The sequence below is a fragment of the Stegastes partitus genome, unplaced genomic scaffold, assembly GCF_000690725.1.
Source record: "Stegastes partitus isolate 25-593 unplaced genomic scaffold, Stegastes_partitus-1.0.2 Scaffold1663, whole genome shotgun sequence".
NCBI lineage: Eukaryota > Metazoa > Chordata > Actinopteri > Pomacentridae > Stegastes > Stegastes partitus.
Genome location: NW_007579394.1, coordinates 3,750 through 30,190, shown reverse-complemented (window position 1 = coordinate 30,190; position 26,441 = coordinate 3,750). Strand labels below are relative to the sequence as shown.

Sequence of the window (26,441 nt, the reverse complement as noted above, 5' to 3'; positions counted from 1 at the left end):
GAAAATATGTGTTTACATACCATATATGTATTTTACTACTTACATGTTTTATTTGTTTAGTGTGTAAACATAATCTGAATTGTTGTCATGTGACTGTTGCCCACAGCAGAGTCACTAATGGCCTCCCAGTTACACTGACGAACACGTCATTTTAGTTTTTACGGAATCTAGTCAGTGGATGCATATTAGTTTCTGGTGAGACACCATGAGACATGTATAATAAACTGAGCTTAGATTTGGATAATCTTCTTGATGAAACAAAGTCCCGTGTTTAGTCAAAGGACCGTTGGAAAGTGGAAAATCCGACGAGTCCTTTTGTTTTTATGGTTTCTGGTTTTGGTAAATGGTGTAATTTTGGCAATTATTTAAGGATAGCAGAGCTTTCAAAGCCGCTGGTGGGTTTAACAGTTAAAATGGCTAAGATTACACTATAAAATATAATATTTTCCTGCTGTAGTCTGTGATTTAACTCGTCAGGTTTTGTCACCATGGTCTAAGTTGCCTGGTATGCCATGGTATGTTGCCTTACATCCGTTTTTGTAAAGACTCAGAGGTTTGTTAATTTGTTGTTTCCAATTTCGTTGTGTTTTCTGAAACCATATCTGTGATGTTGTCCCCTGCTCATGACTCTCCCTGTTTTAGATGACCTGTGTGTCATTGGTTTGGGAGTGAGTGTGTGTTGGATGAAGTGCAAGAGATTAGCAAACATGGTTGTATCCGTAAGAGCTTTGCGCGCATCTGTGCAGGATTTCATGTGTGTAGCACTTAAATGATTGATGGATACGTGGTTAAGTTTGGTGACGTCAGGGAAAGTCTTCTGTACACCAGATGGTTTTACTGCACAGTTTGAATTTGTTTGAATTTCCAACCATCTTTTTGTCTAGGGCTGATTTTTAAAAAAAACTGATCTGTAGGACGGCCTCTTTGTTGAACTATTGCAATTCTGAAAATACCTTTAATGTAAATTAATTACAGATGAACACCAACTTTTAATCAGTTTCAAAATGAGTTCCTGCCGACTCTGTCTCATTAATCAGTGCAACATAATTTGAAAGTGTGAACTCACTTTTCCTTTCATGCAAATGGGTTGTCGTTAACACTGGTGTTACTGTAAACAAACAAAACTAAAGTGAGTCGTAAGTGACGGAGGAAGTGTTAGTAGGTGAAGCTCCACCGTGCTGCCACAGTGGCTGCGTTCATCCATGCTTAACAAACAGCGAGAGCTTATAATGAGCGTACAGGGTTGCGAGTGAAAGCACGAGGCAGATATACAGGAGCTCAGCAGTGACAAACAAGATCACTGTCACTGAGCCGTCCAGACGAGCTGATGTTTGCATCTCCAGGCCGGAGTTCAACCAAAATGCTCTCTAAAGTCAATAAATGAATAAAATCCCACACTCAGTAGAGCTGATTTGTTTGAAAAGACAAAAGACTGTCCACCTTCTAGCAAACACACGTTCACTCTGCCAAAGTAAAATCTAAAATGCAAATAACTAGAAAACATCAGAGGCCCAGAGGCTGGATAAGAGCAACAGGAGCTCAGACAAACGAGCAGCAGCAAATTCAGGACTTCATTATCAAATAATAAGACCTTAAAAATCAATCCAAGCCAAGGGCAGCTTACAGGACAGCAAGTAAATAGTAAATAAAAAGATAGCAAAGATGAATTTGGGACTGAATAAGCAGTGCGGGTCTTGTTTTTGTAAGTTTTGAGTCGGTGGATGGAACAGAATTATGCCTTCTGCAGGTATCACAAGAGAGGAGAGCTGCTTCTAGTTGCAGTTTTACTTAACCCTCTGAATCCAAAGCACTTTCTTTCCTTTTCTTTTTTATAGCTTATGTCACATTTTTTCTGACGGTGGGATGATTTTTCACTGCAAAACAAAGTCCTGCACCTCTGTTGGAACAGCACAACCACATGTCTTCTGTTCAATATGAGACAGTTCATTGTTCTTTCTGAATCATTTTGATTACTTGTTCCCAGACTTGCCTTGTATTTGCTCTGTGTGAAGTCGGCCTGTAGTTTTGTCCGTTCAAGACCAAGAACTCTCTGAATTTTCACAATGTGACTGTAAGTCGATGTCAGCCACGGCTTCTTCATGGCGCTGATCAGCCAAGACTTTTTTAAAGAGTCAGATTTGAGCAGGAGGTTTATTTTTGGGATATTTTTTAAATGATACATGTAGAATAAAGCAAATTTGATAAAACAATCACAATTTTAATCTTATATTTGAGGAATTTTCAGAGCAAAACCAAAAATTACACAATTAGTTTAAGGGCTTTTGAAGATGAAGGTCTGACAATACTTTTACAGTTTCTGGCTCTGATAAATGGTTTAATTGTGCATATTTATTGAAAGATCCCATCCCTTTAAACCTGTTATAGGTTCAACCTGTTGTAGTTTAAAGGATGTGAAGAATACAGACAAGATAAGACAAGACAGAAAAAAAGAATAATTTGGGAATAAATAGACAGTGTGTTGTTGTTTGTTTTGTCTTTAAAGCCGTTGGAGAGGACAGTCGTAGTTCTCGTGTCTTTGCTTCAGTATTCTGCAGATATCTAACCAATAGCTTGTTAATACTGCATGCAAGGTTTTTTTGAGGTAGATGTTCAAGCAAGAGAATGGAGAAGAAGAACGGTAGAAACCAGCAGGAAGTGGAAAGAAGGGAATGTGGAGAAATGAGAGAATACATTTGACAAATCAATACTGGAGAAAAATACTGAAGATGAAACACCAAGGTGTTACTGATATTTTTTCTTCTGTCCTCAATCCACTTTTAAATATGATTAAATGTGTTTTTAAAACGCGGAGCGATTCAGTCATTGACCTTTACCAGAGTGGGAGAGATTACCAGTGAAACAGTGGCAGGGCTCAGGCTGGATGACCTGACCTCGATGCTGGCATCTGACTCCTTCCCTGTGAGGATTATAAAGGCACAATGAGGAGTTTGTCCCACTCGCTACACCTGCTTTGATCCTGGCGTGTTGCGTTGTCCCTCTGAACCGGGCCGTCTGAACACAGAAAGTTAGATGTTAGATCTGCCAGCGTGGCCTTTTTCTTCTTATGCTTTACCCAACCTCAGCAGAACAGGACCCCGGGTGCCAGAAACCACCTATGTTGGCCTGTGAAGGGATGCACGCTTTGTAATTACTGTCACAGACACAGTAGACAGCTCCCTGCTTATTAAACACTTAATCAGACCAGTGTTTGTGTGCGTTTCTTTTCCTGACCACCAAAGGGAAAAACTCAACCCCAGTTTGGATCTTCCTCCTACATGTGGTTTTCCAATCAGTTCAGATCCAGTGGGTAATGAAAACTAGAAACATGGGTCCAGTTGGCCTGGCCAGGAGATATTACAGCAGTTTTTGTTTTTCAGAACTGCGGTTTTGCATCAAAGTGAGATTGGAGAGGTAGGGAAAGATTAAACCCTGATTTGAACTGCTGTTTAATTTGCCACTGCGGGTTAAGCAAAGAGGATAAAGGCCACCAGGCTCCGGCTTTAAGCTGCTAGACTATATACGAGGCTTTTCCTTGCATGATCTCTCAGGTTAACTTTTGCTGTGTTAACAAAAACAACCAGAGCTTCATTCTTGAATGTGTTATCTGTGTTGTTTCAATATTATATATTGTCCCTGCTGCCGTGGTCGAGTCTGTTTATAAAATGACATTTGGGACGTCACCTGGTCAAAAGAACATTGAATTAATTTGAAAAATAGTATTTAATAAATATGTTAAAATAATTATTGTTGCTATAAAGAAAGAATTACTTTCCCAGATTTCCATATCAAACAGTGAAATGTAATTTAACACATTAGTAATGTGAGTCTCTTCATGTTGTGAAACTTTATAACCCACTGCAGTTTTTTTTAAATGTCACGTTAAATGTGGATAAAGTGAGACATCTCAAAGAACAACATGTCCGAGCATTGACAACTAAAGCAAACCATCAGCATGGCTTACAAATAGGGCAGTGATTGTGGTTTGTGTGTAAATTAGGCGGACCAGCCCTTTAAAAGCACATCGCTGGGAGCTGCTCTGTCCAGCGTTTGACTTCATAGCGCTGGAACCATGTGTGGTCTCAAGTTGAAATAGCAGCACGAGCTAACTTACTGTCGTCACCTTTTGTACTTTCCCGCGAATTAACATAAATGTGGTGATTTACAAACACGAGCAACTCGTGTCACGACCGGTTTGAAGACGATGGCGCGGTTTGAAAAAGCCTGACACTCAGCTGCTGCTGCTGCTCGGGAGCCGGCAGCAGAAGACTGTAGTGGCACTTGGCAGGTCCCAGATGTGACGGCGTGTGAATGCGAAGCTTTGCGTGCTCAGCAGACCTTCCTTGAATAAATAAAACTGTGCGCGAGTGAATGCTGGGGGGTCTTTTCACAGTTGCTTGGAATAACTGTGTTCTGTCTTTGTGAGGGTGCCACAAAACATAAATCATGCATTAGGGCTTTCTTAGAAGACAACATCATTCCCATTCAGAACGTATCAGCTTGCGTTTTGGCCCCGTGCACACTTTTTAGATCACTCTGCACTCTGAAGATGCCGGGGATAAGAGAGCAACTTAATTATTCCTTCAGGCCAATAGCTTTCAAGGCCCGGCACCCCTGGCAATAACCTCCTTACTAATTATGCAAATAGATCGAGACAAGACAAAATGAAAAGAGGAAAGAGGAAAAAAAACTGCTCTGCATGTCTTTCACCCCGTGTTATTCTCACACCTCTTGCTATCTCCATCTAGAAAGTCTTTTCACTCCCCTCCTTCCCTCTTGGCTGTTCCCCCCCTTGTAGTTTTTATACAATAACCATCTAATAATAGCCTCTATGGGAGAATCTCAAATGAAATGCCACCTATTGTTCCACTGCAGCTCAGTCAGAAATTATTACAGCCACTGGGAATTGTGTGTTTATTGGGCTAGATTCTCAGGTGATGTTGGGTGTGCGCTCCGTCCACATGGCAGTGCTATTGTTGCCGGCCGACGGCTGCCCTCGGGTGCTGGCACTAAAACAAAGAAGCTTTTTTTTTTTTCCACCCTCCTCCTCCTTTTACCAGGCGACTGACTTGACAGATTCATCGGTTTTCTACTCAGCGGCTGCCAGTTGATTGTACTGCAGTGATTCAAACTGTGACATTGACGGGATTCTCAGCGTTGCACACCGGACTGCTTAGGGAAATGGGATTAAGTGGTTTCTGGGAGTGCACATGTGTGGTGACTTGTGTATATAAAATGTGTGTTTGTGTGTGTGTGGTCCAGGGACTCAGAGGAGGTCGTGCTGTGCGAGAGAACTCACCCGAAGTCCCAAATTCACAGTGAATAACAAACATACGCAGCAGGAGGAGGCCGACAGGAGCACAAGGAGCACACACGGCTGTAGTTAAAACAGGGAGGGTCTGATGGCGTTGAGGCACTCGCACACTTTTGGAGATGCAGCCCAACACACTTCCACCGAGAGCTCATGCACAAATACACAGATGCATTCTTAGATTTTTGCACATGTATTATAAGTGCATTTTTATAATTACAAGTCATTGTGATGTCCTTTTTAATCAGAAATTCAGTAAGTAAACACCATTAATGTTCCATCTTCTTTCACCCACAGTTTGTCTTTTTTTTAAAAAAGCATCAATATCTCATTTATTGAAAACATCAGAAACTTTGCTTTCCTGCCTTTTGGTCATATTCTGTTGGGAAAATAATCCTTGTATGATGCATGAAACCCTAATGGCCCTGAAAATGTGAATAAATAGGCAGCAGTGTCAGTTAAAATAAAGGCAGGATGAAGTCATAAGAGTTAAAATCTTAGATAATTAGCATTTGTCGTTAAAACAGGGAGGGTCTGAGCTCATACACAAACATGCAGATATATTCTTAGACATTTGCTCATATTGTAGCGCATTTTTTTTAATTGCAGTGTAACAACAAGTGTTCCTTTTAATCAGCAATTCATTATTTAATGACCCCCCACTGGTAAATCTTCTGAAAGCTTTCAAAATGTAGAACTTTGTAAAAGTCATCCTTGTATCGTCTATGAAAACACATAAAACCCTAATGCCCCTTAAAATGTGAATAAATAAGCAGCGCTGAAAGTTGGGATTAAAGCAGCATTAAGTCCTAAAGAAATGTCAGATAACTCACTTCATGTGTCGTCAGTGTGGGTGTGGTTTGATGGATGATGCTTCTGCTACAGAAGCAAACAGCCTCACATCTGTCCTCACTTATTGATATAAACATTGCTCAAGCTTGATTGGTGCACAGAAATGCATTGCTTTATTCCAGCTGTGTCACACCCACTTCAAACCAACAAATACAGCAACAGCTACAGGAAGGTTTGTGTTCTTGTTGGTCCTCATCACCTCCAGCAGGGTCTCCTCTGGTCCTCACAGAGACCAGGTTCTGTTTGGCTTCAGCGGCATTTGGAGGTTTTGGAATAATTTGGCATTTTTCTACATTTTTTTGACCATTATCCTAAAAACATTTGTGGAGAAAAGCTGACAACACCATATATACACATGGAAAATAAATATTGATCGTCTTCCTTATCTGAGCCGCTGGTTGTGATTTCCATCCAGACTTGACAGTAATGTACAATACACACACAAACATTGATTATTGATTGCTAGGTCATTCCAGTTACTAGCTGTACTTTAAGCGCACACAGCTGTTGTTTTTACATTCTTTCCGACATGTCGCCTTTTTACATTCATTTGGCTGAAGGCACTCTGCAACAACACATAACCTCTGTGAGGTAGAAAACATAGTTCTCAGCTTATTGAGAAAAATAACATCTTTATTAGCTTCAAAGCTTTCTATCATGATAGGAACACCAGTCTAAACAGTCAGTGAGGGATTTCTCTTTAGTTTTTAACATAATTAAACCAAAAATCTGTCTTCTGGTGCAGACAGGAACTGGTCTGTATTTTGCTGCTTCTAAAGGAGTTTTGTTTTGCAGCTTTGCTTTTTTTATGTTTCTCAAATGGGGTTAAGAAAGTATAAAGTGCATTAGTGGGTTAATTTGAATAAAAGGTCACTCAGTAGCTTTTTCGTTATTTCAGGAAAGGAACAAAGGACGATGATCAGTGACTTTAAACCTGACCTCTACACACATACAAACACACACATTCACACTTTTTGTTTTTCTCCATTCAGCTCATGTACATCAGGTCATTCACCCACGCTGGCTGGATGCAGCAGCACCCAGCAGCACACTGGTCCCACTGGTACTCGGTTGTGGGGAACAAACAGCGAAACTGGCTCAGACCTCCAGGTCTTCGGCTTTAAAACCCAGACATTAAATGCTAAAGACAAACGAACTTCTCCCTAAGCTCAGCACAGAGGGCTTTCATGAAGCATTGAAGCTACCCTTCTTTTGATGCCAATTTCAAAATACAGATTAAAGACAAAGTCATGCGCTGCATATCAATGGGAGTTTTTAAGCCGTGCTTTTCAGACGCAGAGAAAGGGGACTATTTTATTTTTTCGCCTCGGCACAGGGAGGTTTTTATCTTTATTTGCGAGGGCACAGCTTGAATTAATCATAGTGTTTTGACATAGGAACACCATTGTGCCTCCTGCCAAACTCCTCTTGGTGTAAGCTGATTAGCCAGGAGCAGTTTCACGCTGCTTTTAAACTTCAAAATATGTTTTATGGTTTAAAAAGTTACCGTTTATTGGTGTGGCTTTTTTTTTGTTTGTTTTTTTTTTTTTTGGAACCATTTTTTGTTGTTGTTGGCCTGTTAAAAGGTTTCTGCAGTCTCACGCTTAATACAGTAGCCTGTTGTCACAAATAAATTAAATCCTGAGGGTGTTGCTCAGTAACTGACCGTTTTTTTTTTTGTCTGTGAATGCTGATTACATTTTTCTCATTTTCACCTCGGAGTGGAAAGAAGCAAATGTCATTTTGTCAGACCACAGTTTTAATTCTTTTCCCCCCAATATCTGAATTCTTTCAGTCACTGCTGAAACATCCTCATTTGTCTGTTTGCATCTGGGGTCAGAAATCACACGTCCTCCAACAGAAATTAAACAGAACTTTTGACAGAATTCTGAATCAGCAGCGAGAACACGCTGGTGGGCAAGAGTGAGTCATGCTGATGAAACTCTGAAAATAACTCTGAATCCATGCTTGTGCCTGTAGATTCATAAACATGGTGGATATTTTTCACAGTATTCAGCAGCTGTGGAGGAGTTCATCACTGATATGCATATTTATTGCGTGCGTCACTGTGAGAAGAAACGACCTGAACAGGACGGTTTGTGTCTAAAATCTCAGCGTTCATCATGTGCAGAGCAGAAAATCATGAAAAATAAAGCCGAGTGAATCACATTCTGGATGGTGTTCGTTTAATTAAATTCCAATATAGATCATGTTTGATAGAAGTTCAATTTGTTACATTTCAGATAATTTGTCAGAAAATGGTGTTAAAGCTGTCACAGCAGATGCTGTAACAGGAATAAACTGAGATTTTTATCTATTTCTAATGCAGTGACGGTTTCCTTTGTTGTCAAGATTGTGTTCAAGGACTTAAAGTTACCTTTTATTAGTTCTTTGTCTCTCTTATCACGGATTTTTTTTGTGTGTGTTAAAAAAATTCTTTGCTTGTGAAAGACACCTTTTGCTCTTTGATAGTGAAGGATGAACACAAGAAGTTGACTTTAACCGCAAAACCCATCGGCGGGTTTGAAAGGCTGTTACCTTCAGAAACACATCACCTCAATCACACTATTGATCAGAGCCAGAAACTGTGAAACAAAAGGAGTCACTGAATTTTTTTACCTTACACTGGTCAAGGATCGAATCCTTTCTGATGCAGGATTTAGTCAAGAAAATTAACCAAATCTATGCTTAACATCATATTTAATCAAAACTGCTTTACTCTAAATGTCTCTTTTAAAATGCAGCAAAAATAAACCGCTTTCAGTTCCCAGATTCTGTAAAAAAATAAAATAATAATAATTGATTTTGCGCTCTGCGATGCAACAATGAGGGCAAATCAACAGACACAAAGATTCAGCAGCTGAACTGCAGGTTGTTGACACGCAGCAGATACGGGACAGTATGGAAACTAATTAGAGAGATAAAGACCAAAAAAACAAGCAATAAGATAAATAAAACAAGACTCAAAACATCACAGTTGGCCAATTTGCCCGTAAGCTGTAAAGTCAAATGTCAGATAAAACTCAGTAATGGCAAAAAAAACAGCAGCACAAGCTTCACAAAGCCAAAACATATCACTGGCCGAACCGAAAAGACTCAAAAAGCACTGAAATAAATATACAAGCAACACAAAGACAAGCAGGGGCGGTCCAAAAGGAAATAGAAATAAAAAATAAAACTCATCAAAAGACCGTTACAGACCAAACAAACAAAACAACTCAAGCCAACCACAAACAGACGTTCAGAAACTTTGGCTCTGAAGACCAAAAGTCAAAGACAGTCGTAAAAAGAATGATTCTGTCTCCTCCAGGAAACTACCAGCTGTCTCCGACGGTCAACATGCCGCAAGACGACACCGTCATCATCGAGGACGACCGGCCGCCACTGCTGCCGCCGCACCTCTCCGACCAGTCGTCGTCCAGCTCCCACGACGACGTCGGCTTCGCGGCCGACGTGACTCCGCCGTGGGCCAAGGAGCCGCCGACTCCCATCGACAGGTGGGCCAAAGCTTTCTCCACATTTTCCTTCACGCTTGTCATGTGCAATCTAAACACGTCAGCTAGCTGCAGCTCCGTGTTGTCAATATTTTAAAGCCAGTAAATCATTCCTGTTTGCATTGGCGAGTTCTTTCAGTACAGTTTCATGCACACAGTTGCAGATTCATTGGGTTTATTCTAATGTGGTTTTAACCTTCTGAAAGCTGCACATCTGAACAAGGTCAGCGTGCGTCCTGTGTTGGAGGCTGGAGTACACATGTGTTCATTCCACTGATTACTGGCTGATTGTGAGCGCTGGACCTCTTGTGCACAACCTCTCAGCCTGATGTGAAGGACGGGAGTTCTCACACAGTGTGTGGAAGTATAGCTGGTCTGATTGTTATTCCATCTTATAGATTCTCTTTTCTTTTTTTTCCAATCAGTTGAATAAATGGCACTTTTACGTCTTTATTTTTTTGATTGATTGGCGCTACGCCCACCGATGGGTTCAGTTATAACATTTAGGCAGAAACTGAAATTAATCGGTAAATTTTCTGTTTTCTCATCAGTGGAGAAGCTAATAATGTGTGGACTGTGGCTGGAGTAACATCATATTTCATCAAAACCACTTTATTCTAAATCTATCATTTAAAAATTATCAAAAAAAACAAGTCCTTTGCAGTATCTGCATTCTGGAAACAACAAAAAGGTCCAACGAAGAAGTCCTGACTGACCAAGACACACACGACAAACAAATTCAAGGACTTTTGAGTTTAGGCACAGAAATAATTAGAGAATAAAATAAATACGGAAGTACAGTTTGTCAGTAAGCTGTTGGAAGATGCATTCAGCACGGTGGAATGAATTTGCTTTATTTGCCATCCTTACCTGTCACTTTACTTTTTTCAATATAAAACACAAAACTTCTCCCTTCTTTCTCACCGGCATTCTCTATTCTCTCAGTTCTACTCCTTTTCTTTCATTTTTCTCGCCTCAACAACCTTCTTATCTCCAACTTTATTCTCTCTCGTCTCTTTCTGTCATTGCCCCAGTCCTTGATTTTCTTGTATTTCACTTCTCCTAATTCTTTCCACGATCTTGCCCCATCCTTCCCCTCGTTCTCCCCATTTCGTATTCACCTCTTTTTCCTTCTTTGAACCTTTTGAGGTCAAGTAATACAGGTTCTTTGAACTTCTTCTCCTCATGTAACCCTGTTTTCATGCCTTTTTAAAAACTTTTTTTTTTTCTTTCTTTCTGTCTCTCTGGTACCTTTTTTATTTATTTTTATTTTAATTCTGAATATTTTTCATAAAAGATGCTAGGTCTGCTTTGTAACTTTGCCTTTGTTTTGGCTTATCTGTTCTACTAAATTGTTTTTCTTCACTGTTTTCTGCTGTGAAACTTCACTTTTCCCTGTGTGGAATCAATAAAGTCGGTCTTATCTTATCTCCTGTCACTCCCTCCATCCAGCGCCCTGCCTACAGATGAAAACAATCCGGACGGTGCTTTCCAGAGGGAAGGTTTTGGACGCCAGAGCATGTCGGAGAAACGCACCAAGCAGTTCGGAGACGCCGCACAGCTTGAGATCATTAAGACACGCAAGTCCAAGAGCATGGATTTAGGTACAATGTTCAAAAACTTCCTTTTGCCTTCCAGCGTTTGGGTTATACTTTAAATTTCAAGGATTTTCCAAGAGCGGGGAGCGAGGTACAATGCAGTAACCTCCACATGCATTCATGCATGGAATTATTCATACATTTTTTTCTTCCTCCCTTTCGAATTGATGTAAATTTTAACATGTTTAATATGAATGCATTTGATATTATACCCTCGAGTCTGAAAGCAGGGTCAGCGGCTTACCAGGTCGGCTTTATCCGTCAGGTTTCTGCTTAACTATCGCCCACACATTCAGGTTTTAACACACCTGCTTGTCATATTGAGGGTTGAATTTTCAGGATTTACTTGAGTTTTGGACTTTTAGTGCCATTTACATTAAAATCCTGGTTGTACTTGTTGAGAAATTCAATTTGCATGTCTCAAAGTGGGAAAAAAGATCAATTCAGTGCCTAATAATACCAAAATGATGCGCAAATGATGCACAGAGACCTCAGTTCTGTCGTTCCCAGTCATAAATGGCTGAGGATGGGTTTCCTCACTGTTTGGAGGAGGTGGTAAGATTCCCTTTTTCTTTATCCCCAACGAAACGTTTGGGTTTAAGTCCATAAATGCAGCAAATTCAGCATTTAGGAGTCATTCGATAAACTCAGTGCACCTCGTTTTGCGTGTTTAAAAGTCTTCCAGAACCAGATTTCATGTAACCTTGAGCACACGTCCCTGCACGCTCCACATGTCTCAGACATGTTCCTCCTATTTAAATGTATTCCACCCCTTTGCCTCTTTGTATGAAAACAGACTCTGCATCTCTCGCCAAAGTCAAGAACTTCACCGAGTTGATTCACCTTGAAATGGCTCCGAACAGTTGCTGATTGCTTTGGCTGCAACAGTCTCTCTGCTCGCACTCTCTATAATCATATCTAATCTTCCCCACCAGATTGCTGCTGTGTGCCATGTTGATATCACAACAAGTCTGATTGCTATCCTCAAACCCTCTTTTCATTTCCCTTCTCCCCCCCACCTCCACCACCACAACCCCACCTCCTTGTCTCGCATGGCGTCCGATCCTAATTGAGATGAAGCCCTCTGTGATGTTCGCGGCACTACCTGGATGTTGCATGTGGAATGTCATGAGCACTAACTGAACCCCAAATGTTTGTATCCCTCCTCTCTTTCCCCCCTTCTTCCTTTAACAGTAGCCGACGAGATTAACCTCACCCCTCGTCCTGAGACCAACACAGGTAAGGACCGGTGCACTGACAGGTAGAATGAAAAACTGACCTTCGCTGCCATCACCTTCACTTTCACGGCTTGGTACTGAGGGGTGTAGCTGGTATTTGAAAATCATATTTAGAGCTTTGATTGGATCTTTTTTTCATTTATAAAATAAAATATGCACAAATGATGTTATCTTGTTATGTACAGTTGGACATAACAAGGACAGTTGTTTACCCTCTGAACCCCAAATAGCTTCTGGCCCTTTTACTTTTCCTCTCTGTGGGCTCATCTTTCACTGCCGTATATGAAGTCCTGCACCTCTATGAAAACACCACAAGTATGTCTAGAAGTAGAGAGAACTCAGAAATGTCTTTTGTGTGGTGTAAAAAAAAAGTCAGAAATCCTAAATGTAAAAAAAGAAAAAAGAAAAACATTTTTTTCTGATTATTTCTTTTACAAAACTTGTAAAAACCTGGAATCAAAATGCACAACTTGTTTCCAGGTGCCTGCAGGTCTTTGTTACCAGTGCTGGAGAAAAATGGTGGCTCTGCATGCCGTAGATATTTTACATTTTAAATTTGTCTCCATACTTGTCTGTGGTCTGTAAACACAGCCTGCAGTTCATCCCAGTTCAGCTAAAAAGTCCCTGAATTCTCATTATGTGTTGTTGGTTCCAGTCGAGTCACTGAAGGCGTCTTGGTTGTGCAAAGGAGTGCAGAAAGATTTTGTTTTTACAGAATCTGGTTCAAATGGTTTGTTTTGGCAAATTTTGAAATTAGAATAAAGTGATTTTCAGGATGTAACTTGATTTAAAGCTTCGATTTGGTTGTTTTTCCTCATGAAACTGAAAATCACACATGCTCAGTTCAGGGACAGTCAGTAAGTTAAACATTCATCGGTTCTTCATGTGTGACAGTTTTTTCATGCAATGAGTTGTTTCGTGTCATTTGGGCAATTATTATTATTATTTTATTTATTTTTTTTTTAATTACAAATTGCCTTTAAGCCCACCAGCGTGTTTTGGACTTCAGAGGGTTCATTGAAATATTGCAAATACTTTTGGGTGGTAGAAAGAAAGAAAAAAAAAAAAAAAAACAAGGCCTGTTTCAAAAAGTAGTAATGTAATTGAGCTAAATAATTGAGAATGTTCAGTATGTGCACATGTTTTGACAGAAGTTATCGTATTAAAGCACGTTTTTGTCAGTAAATGTCAGATTTGCAGTCGAGATAGTTTCCAACACGTTCCTTTGCCTCCAGCAACTGAATCAAAAGTGCTCTGTGGTTTCATGAAATCTGGTTTAATACTGAAGCAAAAAATAAATAAATAAATTAACTGTATTTCATTGAGACACTCGATGATTTAAATCACTTTGTCAAAACCAGCTTCTGCCCCTCTGGCCCAAGTCCTTCATATCTCACATCCATCTTTACTGTCTGTTTGTTTCATTCACTCTTTGCATCAGAGGAAGTGTTGTTTGTTTCTCTAGCAACACATTATAAAACCTTTTGGGAACAATTTTTATCTGCAGAATGGAAGAGATTTTATCGCCCAGAACTATAAATAAGCTGGTGTGTGGCTTCAGAGAGCAGATCGATTCATAGCAGGTACAGGACGTGACACAAACTGCTCAGAACAACAGTGACACGTGTTAAATTGCACATATTGATCTAAAACTATAAATTCTGCTGCTAACTTGCAGACTGCGTCTCATGGAGGGTTTTTTTTTAACTTGCAGCTCCACTCTTTATGCATTTGTGCAGCGTTCCCTGTGTTTAGTGTTGGGCTCGCTCTTGACAAGACGAATTTGTCAGTCTGCAGAGCGAAGTCTCGCAGTCCTCGGCACAGTTTAAGGTCGCTGCTGAACATGGTTGTGAAAGCAGTTGGGTGACTGCAGATTTGATTTTCTCCCTTTTTGCCTCAGATGCAGCTGCAGCACTAATTGTTTTGTGTGTGTGTGTGTGTGTGTGTGTGTTTATGTGTGTGTGCGCAATCGGAGGAGGCAGCACAGAGAAAGCACTCTGTCCTTGGTTAAGGCAGTGAGCTGACAGCGAGTCATCCGTCATTGTCAGGTCTTGTGTATTTTCACTGTCGCCTCGACTGAATAAAAGGGCCGGCCTCTGGAATCAGCGACTTGGACAAAAGGACAGATCTCGCTGAAGGAAGACGTGTAGAGGAGGAGAAGGAGAGAGATGAGACTGTAAGGAAGAAGATGTCTGAGGGGCAGTTTGCAGCAACAAGTGGACGCGACTGTGGAGAGACTTGGATTTGTGTTTTAATGGTTCATGCTGTTGCCGTGTGATGGAGAGGAGGTTGTTTCCAACTTTCTATCATGTTATATTAGCATGAGTCAGCGGGGATGAGAGTTTTTACTAATTTTAGAAGGTATGTTTGCTAAACGGGGCAACAGATGAATCAGCTGGACTGTTGCATCATCTTGTATCAGCCAGGAACAGTAAGAACTGGGCATGTCAGCTGCATCTTAAAATCCATCAGTTTCTCATAACTAAGATGACAAAACATGTTATAATAATAAATAAATATTATAAATATAATAATAAAAGTGTAACAACCTATAAGACCATCACAGACATTGTTCGTAGGAGCATTTTTGAGGTTTTGGTTGAATTTGGACCAGACCTTTCATGGCTTTCCTGACTTTTGATAGTTTGCTAAAATGCAAGAAGTGATCACCTGAGCAGCAAATCCAACTCCAAACTTCAATTTGACCCTTTTTTTTAACCCTTTATAGGGCACTCATTGAACTACTTGGAAATTTTAAATTTCAATCCTGGAGTGTTATTGGTGGATATTTAAGGGCATTTTTAGGCTGCAGACCAAAGTCAAAGCAGTTACCATAAACGATTCCTCGCCCACCGAGGGTATAAAAAAAATCCAAATAATATGTGGATAAATTATTGTTAAAAAAAAAAAAAAGACTTACAGAACTTATGATACTTTAGTCCAAATATTCCTCTGGCTCACTCATGATTGGTCAGAGACCCTAGTGGCTGTGTGTGATGTAGACTGATTGGCTGGATTCTCTTCCTTGCTGTTTTTAAAGCCTGTGGAAGCTGCTGTGTACAGTTACTTGCCCAATAAGGGGTTAAAAGCTGCATTATTTCCCAGAAACATGCTGTCACAATAGTATGTCCCACTTTTCCTTGTTATACCACATTGAGCAAACTCAAATCAAATCAAATCAACTTTTATTTGTATAGCAATTCTCGTACACTATGGCAACGCAAAGTGCTTTACAGCATTTAAAAATATTATTAAAAAAAAACAAAAAAAAACATCCCTCCCATCCTCCATGCATACACATACACATACGGCAAATGTAGTCACACACACACACACACACACACACTCACCACTGAGCTTAGGGAAACATGGCATGGCACTGAGGATTGTACACTACCATTGGGCGGTCCATACTGGGAGGAGTCGCGGACCATGACCACTGGGGACGCCGGCACCCGGACCCCCCAGTGACAGACGGGGGTTTCCCACCTCGTTGTGGGGATCGCCCCAATCAGCCGGGCTGGAGGGACCCACAGACAGAACCCCCCCCTAGTGTGGAGGACCCCCCTAAGGAAACACTGGAGTTAAAAACTAAGAACAATAAGAGACAGAATAAAAGGCCCTATGGTAGATTAAAAAAACACTGTCGCTGTGACTTGAGCTCAGTCTGGGAGGTTTTGCACCGTCGGCTGAAGATTGTATTGATTTGCAGTGAACCCTCCGTCTGAGGCGACAAGTCGACCCAAACCCAACATGTTCCCTCCTTACTGTAGGAGCCCAGAGTTGAGGTTTTTCCTTTAGTTTGTCACCCATCTATAAGTGGATTTTATGTTTTTTCTGATCAGGATAGTTGCTTAAAACCCAACTTCACTTAAAAAGGGGCAAAACTACTGATTCATAGAACTAATGGACAATGAAATATTTGACATTTTTCTAATTATATTACTTTTAAGATTAGAAAAGTTAAAAAAAAAAAAAAAGTGGTTTCAGTGAGTCCAGACTGTTGCTGAAACAACAGTTGAACAGCTCTGGTTTATTTGGGCTGAACAGGGAGACAACTGTGACAACTGTCTGGCATATGCACTCGATAATGAACTACAACAGATTAATCCAGCAGCACTGTTGTTGTCAGTTCATCTTCTCTCCGTCATCTTTTTGCCTGAGTAATTGTTTTGACTGGAGGAGAGTTAATATGGCTGTATTTGGTTACCAATGACTCAGCAGGAAAACAACAAATACAGGATCCGTCTGACAAAACATTGGATCTTAGACTCATTTTCCAGAAAACTTCTTGTATCATAGCTTTTTTTTTTGTGTGTCTGATGAGGATTATTAATGTTCTTGTCTCATTCAGAAACAAACGTGCAGATGATGTTAGAGCACTTGTTTCTGGTGATAATCAAGCTGCCTTCACGGCGAATCAAAGAATGCTCTTTAATTAACCACCATTGTCTCGTCTGATTTAGAGCGATCTGCCTTTACATTGAAATTCAGAAATGATCTCCGGCATCCCATTTTTAGGCTGCAAATACGGTTTTCTAATTATTGTGATTGAGGTGGATATTTAGTGCAGACTTCATGAGGAAAAGGAGGCGTTTCTCAAGGCTGGAATCTAATTACCTTTCAGCTCCCCCCAGTGTTTTAACCTAATAGATTTCACCCTGTGTTTTTTAAGAGCGCTGGTTTATTTTCACTTTGTGGGCCCCTGGTGTCACTTTACCAACGTTTTCTAAAAATTTGCACTCTTCACTAAGTACAAATGATCCATGGCCCATTTACCAAAGCCAAAACATCAACCGTCCTGCTGAAACCAGAGACTGTGACAGCTATGAGATGGACTATAGTAACCCTCATCTCCTGAGATGTGATTGGATAACACGTTTATTGACACAGGCCAGCGCCACATGTTGGACAAGGACACTCCAGTGACGGACGACAATACGGGACTGTCGGCGGCATTAACCACATCCAGATTTTGTTGCGCTTCTTTGACGCGTCGTAAATCTCTGTGAGAAAGTGTCCTCTGAGTGATCCCTGTAAAGTCCACATTACGAGTCCATTTATATTCATTTTGGGAAAGGAGGAAGTATTTCTTGGAGCTAAGTATTTGGTATTTCCGACACGTGATTTGGTGTTTGAGAGCTTTACGCAGTTTTCTGGGTGCTTGCTGCTCCTGTGACATTTTTAGTCACTGTGGGATCATTTTTACTGTAATATGAAGTCCTGCATCTCTATGGAAACAGAACCACCAACCGACTGGACGCACAAAGAACTTCAGTACGTCTTTAGTGCAGTACGACAAAATTATAATGCAATAAACCACAAGAAATGAAAGTTGGATTTCTTGATTACTTTCTTACTTACTTTTGCAGAAATTGGATTCAACACCTAAAACTTATCACCACTGGAAGAACAAATGACCTGCATACTACTTGACTACTTTTACCATTATTATTGTTGTTGTTGTTGTTATATTTTACGATTAAATTTTTATTTTTAAATTCCCCAAATTATACAATGCTTGACCACAGTCTGCAGTTCAGCCTCGCTCCATCGAAAACTCCCTAATGTTTTGTCACATGACTGTTGGTTGTATCTTCGTCAGTCCTGGTTTCACAGTTGCACCGAGAAGCTGTGAGTTTTTTTGTTTTTTTACAAAATCTAGTTTGAATAAAAGTTTTATTTTTTGGCGAAACAATGATTTTAAGCTGAGATATGATCGCGTTTTCCTGGAAGTTAAAAATCTAATGATTGTCTCTGTTTTTATGGTTTCTAATTGTGATAAATGGTGTCATAATAGTTGCACCAGTTTTTTGCCAAAGCTAAAAGCTTGTTTTTAATCAGAACACTGGCAAACTGAGTCGGGAGTCATGTGCCAAGACTTCTGGTTTAACTTTCTTACTTTAACTTACAACCTGACTTTTCTTTCCAGTTTGTGTCGTTTTTGAACGACCAGCTTCTTAATGTAATGTCATGACACGCTGGGCTTTGTCAAGACGACAGCAGCAGCCAAGTCAAGTGACTTGTGATTTACTCTGTGCGGTTGAATCAATAACGTTGCTGTTGCCAGCTGAGTCTCCTTGAACCGGCTGCTACATGCATCGCCTCTGTTTGTTATTGCAAGAAGCTGAGCTGTGGAGGATGATGTTTAACTGCAGATGAATAGCAGAGCTCAGCGTCTAAACGCACTCACACGGATTATTCAGAATTGACCGACTGGTTTGAAAGTCAGATTGCAGCTAATTTATTTAGCTATTTTATTGCATTTCTGTCAAATGCTGTGTGTGAGCGGTGCTGCCAGACCAGATTATTTGCAATTCAATATGTCTTACCTTGAAACGAATGCCAGATTCTTGTCTCAATTTTATTAGGATTGAGGTTTTTCCAGATTCCAGAAGTGCCCTGTGTGTGGCCCAAGTGACCAAATGAGCAGAACAAGAGTCACTAGAAACCTTAAGTTACTTAAATTTCTTTTTTAAAAAAGTGACCCACCGTCATTTGTCAGATCTCCAACACAGTGTGAATTCTTCTTTTTTAAAACACTGCAGCCGGAGTGTGACTATTGTGAATGGCACTGGGCGAGGCCTTTGAATGAAGCGGGTGTGCACCGTGAAAAGCCTATCAGCCGGGTTCTCGCTGAGATGTTAAGGGAACAGGACAGGCTGATGAGAATGAATGGGAGGCCGCTAACCTGAAAGCTTGTTCATTCTGCATGTATTCAGTTTTCCACTTCTGTTGTTTTTTCCCCAGTCAGTCTCACTTCTAGCAAACAGCCTGAGACAATTTCTTTCTTTTTTTTTTTTAGCTTCTTTCCAGACTTGGTGGCTCATTTCAGTACGTTTCAATATATTTTACCCCAACTGGTTTTCCTTGATTTAAAGAAACTCCATGACATTATGCTTAGAATAATACGTCAACACAGGAAGCGTAAAGTGACTAAAATAGGTCTCCAAGTGTCTTTCCCGCTGCAAATTGAGGTTTTTTTTGTAGTTTTTAAAGAAGGAATTCACTCAAACGTACGGATTTCTGCCGTTCCTTTCCCTCCCTATCTTCCTCTCTTTCATCCAGTCAATATGCCGTGACACCTCATGTTAGTCTGTCAGCTCTTGTGTACTTTGCAGCCTCTGAAGTGACACCACCCAGGAGATTAGCGACTCTTTCATTTACCTTCATACCTCCTCACCTTATCTTTATGCATTTATTATCCACCTCGCATGTTCTGACTCTGTGAAAGGTGCCATATGGGAGGAAAAAAAATAAAATAAAAATTACGCCCCGCGCCGCTGTACGAATAGTCTTAGTTTAATTAAACTGTCATGTTTCTCCAATTTTGCTGATGGTTATTTTCATTCAGAGCCACGTCTTGTAATGAAATTTGTAGTCAGTCAGGAGGAATGTCACACACACACACACACACACACACACACAATCGATCAGCTTCGTCTTTGGTGAAACAAACAGTATCCGGGTTTGATTACGGCGCCTTGTTGTCAGGGCTTATTGCTTGTTGTCCCTTAGGAGGCTGCTCGCATTCAGGTAAACCAGGTGTTGCTTCTCTGCAGAGTATTGGGACCTCTAATAAGAATTTCTTTTTTTTTTTACCTGCTTCTGCAGTTCGTTGACAGGTGTGTGTGTGTGTGTGTGTGTGTGTGTGTGTGTATGTGTGTGTGTGTGTGTGGAGCTGAAATAGTTTTCCTGGCTGCAAGAGTCGTGTGTGAATCCGCAGTCACATATTTGCTGCATTGTTACGAAGCAAAAACACCATTTCACATACTTCTCTGTCAGTTTTCCTCCACACTGCTCTAAAATACAGCATCTCTTTAGACAGATGGATGGATGGATGGATAGATGGATAGATGGATGGATGGAACTTTTTTATTGATTTTGGGCATTGCAGCACCACTACACATTGACACACAAAAGAATACAATAGATGGAAATATAAAAGAACAAGATAATGCAGCATTCTGGTAGATTAATCATACATATACAATACATATACATAAAGAAGAACAAAAGTATGTACAACTAAAGTTCAAGTCTCAAATCTAAAGTGACTTAGTGTTGGAGTATGTCATGTTAGGAAAATGCCTCTTTTGTTAATTGGTTGAAGTTAAGTTAAATTTCTAGGAGCAGCTTTTTAATCACATATTGCAGAGAAAAAAAAAACAGGGAAAATTTCCCACTGAGCATCACCTCGGTTTGCGTCCAGTTTGCTTCCGGCTCCTCTGTTGTGTTGTTGCCATCACACTCGCTGCGTGTGCTAATGGCATTTGCTGTGGATGCTCACCTTAAAGGGTCACGCTGAGGTTTGGCTGGAACATTTCCCAGAATCCACCAACAGCACGGCTTCTGCGGCCGAATGGATGCACTGAGAGGACTCGGAGGTCGTACTTGGACAGCTTTAGTTGATGGTCATTTGGAGCTGGCAGGAAGCGCCTTGTTGTCAAATATGTGTCACGTTGCTTAGTCAGTGTTTGTGCTGGAAAAAGTCTCTTTCTCGTCCTCTGAAATCATCCCCGAACATAACTCTCATGATGAATTTGTCTCTTTTGCATTGCATCATCATCCTTCATCCACTGAGACTCTCTTCAGGCACTCTCCTAATAATAACCAGCACCAATGTGTATTTGTTGGCCAACACTGACGACTAGAGCTCCATTAATATATGGGTTGATATTATCGACCAATATTGTCCTGCTTCAGACGTAATGCAGAAAAAGATGCTTGGGCCGAGTTTAGAAATTGCATAATTTAACCAGCTGATCACCTCCAATGTCATTGTTTAAAATGCTCTGCAGTACATGCTGCAGAGTATGTATCACACCTGAGCAGGTGGTGGTGTGGAGTCAGGTGGTGTCCTCACAGTTCACTGCTACCTACTTTGTGAAATACATTCCTGAAGAGTCAATAAACAATGAGCCCATATGAAGAGTATGTAAAGAGTCTCCTAGAAGTTGGTATTTTCATCAGCTCCATAAATCCCATTGGGCTTTATGACTGTGGTTTGCTCAAGACTGTTTGTCCACTTCCTATAGTACCTCTGTATCCTCCCATCAGGTTCTTCCACCAAGGATGTGGGACCATCGCTGGGCCTGAAGAAGTCCAGCTCCCTGGAAAGCCTCCAGACGGCAGTAGCGGAGGTGACCCTCAACGGGGATCTGCCGTTCCACAGGCCTCGCCCTCGAATCATCAGGGGCCGGGGCTGCAATGAGAGCTTCAGAGCAGCCATCGACAAATCCTACGACCGACCGGCTGCCACGGAAGAAGACGACGAGGGCATGGAGACATGTAAGATATCAAATGTTCAATGTGACCCTGGTATTTAAAGAGGTTGTCCTGTTTCTAAAAAAAAACCATCCCAGGTGTCACATCTATCAGCAGGCCGGAGCCCTGCCAGTGTCCTTCAGCATCCACCTCGGCCGACCTGTAACCCGTCGAGCATCTCTGAAATGTGAAATTAAACACTGGCAGTGCATTATGGGTTACTAAAATGATGCCAGATCACACTAACAATGTCAGCCGCTAAAACCCTGCGCTGGTTTTCGCACGTACGCATGGGAGTGACAGCATTCTGACTAATGCTCAATATGCGGCAGCTGATTTTATCACCGCTTGTGGCAATGGCATATAGATGACTCAGGATGTAACCTCTGCTGCATTAGATGTCAAATGCATCACACTGTCAGTAAGTGATACCTCAGAGAGCAGAAGTCTGGGATATGTCTGCTCTCCACTCGCTTGTTTTGGGGAAATTATTCATATTTTAAGCTGCCTTCTTCAAGAGTCACTGCATTAGATCAGCAGACAGGTCTGGATCTTCTGTTTAAGGCTTATTTTTAGGGATTAGAACTGAAGCGAACACGGAATGAAAACGACACAACAGCACACACGCACCCATGAGTTCTTTTCAAGCAATTATATAACAATACGCAAGATGATGAAATCCTTTCACGGCCCTATCTCGTTTCTAATCCTTCTGTTTTATATGACTTAAAACGTTCCCCCAGATGAGCTTTAAAATGAACCAACCACAGATGTCCACATAAAATTAAATAAGAATTGGGAATGAGACAGCAATGTGTGGGTATCTTTAATCTATGTGAAGTGCCGACTGCCCAGGACTCATCAGCTATTCTCTAACAAAAGTATGAAGATTTATTTTTTTTAATTTCAGTAGAGTAACACACCACAGCACCATAAAATAGTAATTAATGTATTACTGTTCTTCATTTTATATCTCAGCCTCTAATGGTCTCTAATGGTTCCTATCTCATTGTAGAACACAGCTCTGCGATCACTTGTAATATGAAGTTAAATTGTATTAGGCTCCCAGAGCTTTAGAGGCATAATTGCACATTTATGAGACTTATAGATTTTCATTTATTAGGGTTATTGATTTTCATATGTGCCACAGTTCTTCTTGAAACTACCTGTTCGCTGGTTAAAAAGAACATGTTCTCCTGTCCTTCCTGTTTTTCTTTCCTTTCTCCGTCCCTCTGCTGGCATGGTGTTGTTTCTTCATAGTGGAGGAGGACACAGAGGAAAGTTCACGGTCGGGGAGAGACTCAGTGTCCACCATGGCGGACCAGACGCCACTGTCCGGCACAGACAAGCCGCTGGTCAACGGCACCAACCGCACCAAAGAGGAGAAGAAGAAGGACAAGGACAAGGGAGGGAAGGAGAAGAAGAAGCCAGAGGCAGGGAAGGACAAGGACAAGGACAAGGGAAAACCCAAGAAGGGCATGCTGAAGGGACTCGGAGACATGTTCAGGTAGGTTTCAGCTTCCTTTCACCACATCAACCAGAGCTGCAGACAAATCCGTCGCTTTATTTAGATTTTCAAGACGTTCCCAATGTAAAAAGTCCAGATTTAACATATGCATTCACTTTAACTCCAACGCCCTGAGATGGCAACAAGAGTCACTTGTGGCAGAGCTTTGAGCAAGTTGCTGCGAGTCGTAATAACTTTATTTCATTAGCCCCTTTCTTAAAGACAGTTTAAAAGTGCAGCACAAAGCAGATGGTAAAACTCAAGAGAGAAAAACTAGCAGACAAAACACCCAAATATATAAAAGAACAAAATAAAATGACTACAATGCAAAAGATCATTTTAATGTAATAAAAGAAGAGACTAATGTTGTCAATTCAAGATCCTATTTATTTAGTCACCTGATCGTGTCTGGTCACAAGGTACAGGAACAAACAGAAGGTTCCTGCCAGAGGATCTCAAACAGCGATCGGGCTCATTAGGAGTTATTATGTTTTAAATGTAAACTGCTGATTGGCTGTATAAGACTTAAAAACGAGCAATTTATTTATTTATTTTTTAAATCAATTCTAAAACTGACTGGTAACGCCTGAAGTCCAGCAAGAATCAGAGTAATGTGGTCACTTCTACTGGTTTAAAGTCAAGCAGCAGGATGTCTGTAAATGTTTCCCTCCCTGATGCTGCAGTGGAGCATTAAAGCCGCTGAATCTGGAGGTGAGCAGTGACCTTTTACTGAATCTGAAAAAGCAAGAAAGGATCTGACCTCAGAGATCAGCGGCAGCTGATTGAAACAATATTGCACCGACCTTTTGTCACCTGGGAAATAGAAGACAGACATGAATCGAAGATCGCTGGAAGATTTTGGGCCTCCTGCTTAACACAAGTGGATGATGGAATCCAACCAGACGTATGATGATCTGTGTTGTTTCTAGAGCTGGAGGTGATAATGCTGATGTCCGTTTGAGAGTGAACTAACATGTGCTCAAAGGTGGAAATCTCTGTAATATTTAAAGCTCTTGATCTTAACATTTAAAACAACCAGGCTAATTTAATATTAGTCTTATTTCTCAATTGAAAAGCCCTTTGGATGAGCTTCTGTTGTTTTAGATAATACAGTGTGAGAACTCAGTGTTCAGATCTCCTCTTGTTTTTAAGTACATCATGTCGTACATTTGCCATTTTTGCTGTATCATTATCTGCCACACCTCACAGAATCAGAGTGAGAACTACTATGTTGTGTCCAATATCAGTCCTGGCGTCCGAGCTACAGTGATCAATATCTACTGCAAACAGCTGATACAAACTTATTGAGTGAGTGTTGTCTTCCTGTGTGAAGAACAACACCTTAAATTACTTGTTTGGTACATCTGGATCGGTATAACCTGTAATATTTTTTAAACATTTATACAATTTTACAATACCTGGTTAGGTAACCGGTTAGGATGTACCACAAAGAGCCGTATAATTATTCTGTAAGGGAGACAGGTGACAAGCCTGAGCTGTGCAACCACAACATCACTAAATAAATGTAGGAAGCCCTAATTAGACTCCTGGACAACCTGACCTTTGTGGTTTATCTCCCTCCTATTCATTCTTTCTCTGCATCCGTCAATACTTTTCCTGTCATATAATCCCTTAAACTGACAGATTTTTTCACACACATTGCGTCAGTGTGAAGTCCATACATCCCCATTACATCGGTGTCCTTTGGTCACTCGGCTTGTGCTCCCTCGTTGTGACTTGGTGGGAAGCCTTTGTGTCTGGCCAGTAATATATTACCCAAAGTGGCAGTGACAAGGAGCGGAAAGCAGTGAGTGTTGTCTAAGAAAGCCAAATAATGAGGTCCACAGAGATGGAAAGAGAGAGAGAAAAGATGGGGGGAAAGAAGCAGGGGTTGGATGCAACAGGCGGTGACAGAAAAATATCAAGATTGCTCAGGAGCAGAAAGTGGATGACAGGAATTGATGGAGGTCCAACATATTGGAAAGGAAAGGAAATAGATCAAGTGAGCTGGAGCTGGATTTAACACGAAGATGTCAAAATGTGCATGGATCAGTATGTGTTCATCATATATGGTGCTGTGGAAAAGTTTTAACCATATCAAGTAAAGTAAGGACACTTTTAAAAGTACGTTCATGCACATGCTTTTGTTTATCACTGCAAACAAAGTGATCAAGAAATCAAACATCGACCGCATGTAAAGGTTTTATTTGGGCAGGGCCTGACTCCTCTCAACTCCAGTCCAAAAATGAACAAACAGGTGGAGTATGAGTGGAGCTGAGCTAGTCAATGAAAACCTATGTGAGCCTTTAATTGTTCTATTGCTGTCACTTAAAGCAGCCACGCTGTTTTTGACACATAACTTTAAGCCTTAATACAGTTTAAACGGATGTGCTGTATAAAAATGTACCCTCTGACCAGTTGTCATAAATGTGAAAGTTAGCTACAGAGACCAACACAGCTGTCTGTAGCAGGCGGTAAACGTGTAACTCTACTGTAAAGCTGAGAGTTTAACATAAGGGTCTATTGGAATTCAGTCACTTTTGGAGGCAGCCACTAGTGGCCATTCAGGGAACTGCACTTTGACACATTGCATTGGCTTTATTTTATTCGCCACTTTTCCACTTGAATCCAGTTAGTATTGGATGTAATCACTCTTTCCCTTTAGAAAGACAGCAGTTCTCTGATGGTGTGCAGATTTAACACCAGACCAAAACGACGCCTTGCTCAGAAACTTTTATTTTATTTTGACAGCTCAGCAGAACGTGTTTCTGAAAACATTTGAGACTAGAGATAAGCAATGTGTGTTTGGAGTCTATCCTCATGTTAGATTAAGAGCAGTTACTTTTTTTCCCAAAACTTTCACGATACGTCAGGCCAATGCTCCTTGTTTCCTCATTTGCAATGGCAACGCAACATCCCATGTCTCAAAATGCCACGCAACATTCCCAGAATGCCACGCGCTGCATCTCACAGACAATAAACGAGAAGCGTTGACATGACACATCCTCTGACACGTACCAGTAGCTAGACTCTGCCCAGTGTTTGAAGATGCTTGGTAGGTGGGTTCTCCGTTGTTGGGTTCATTCCTGCACATATCTGTTGAAGGGCTCCTTGTTCTTCTCACCACTGTTGAGGTTTCTTAGTGGTTCTGGTTGTATGTTTGAGGTAGCTGTCACA

The 26,441-nt window shown here is 40.9% G+C and overlaps 1 protein-coding gene across 1 annotated transcript in view; it reads left to right on the top strand.

Moving 5' to 3' along the window:
• LOC103371882 (partitioning defective 3 homolog) overlaps positions 1–23,268 on the top strand; it is a gene marked incomplete at its 5' end in the record, with an annotated part of 93,930 nt that extends 70,662 nt beyond the window's left edge. Inside the window, 5 exons of the mRNA XM_008301351.1 lie at positions 9,471–9,657; positions 11,107–11,258; positions 12,447–12,491; positions 21,551–21,781; positions 23,018–23,268. Coding sequence (XP_008299573.1) covers positions 9,471–9,657; positions 11,107–11,258; positions 12,447–12,491; positions 21,551–21,781; positions 23,018–23,268 — 866 coding nt within the window. The remainder of the gene's footprint in view (positions 1–9,470; positions 9,658–11,106; positions 11,259–12,446; positions 12,492–21,550; positions 21,782–23,017) is intronic.
• Positions 23,269–26,441: the final 3,173 nt, after the last annotated feature.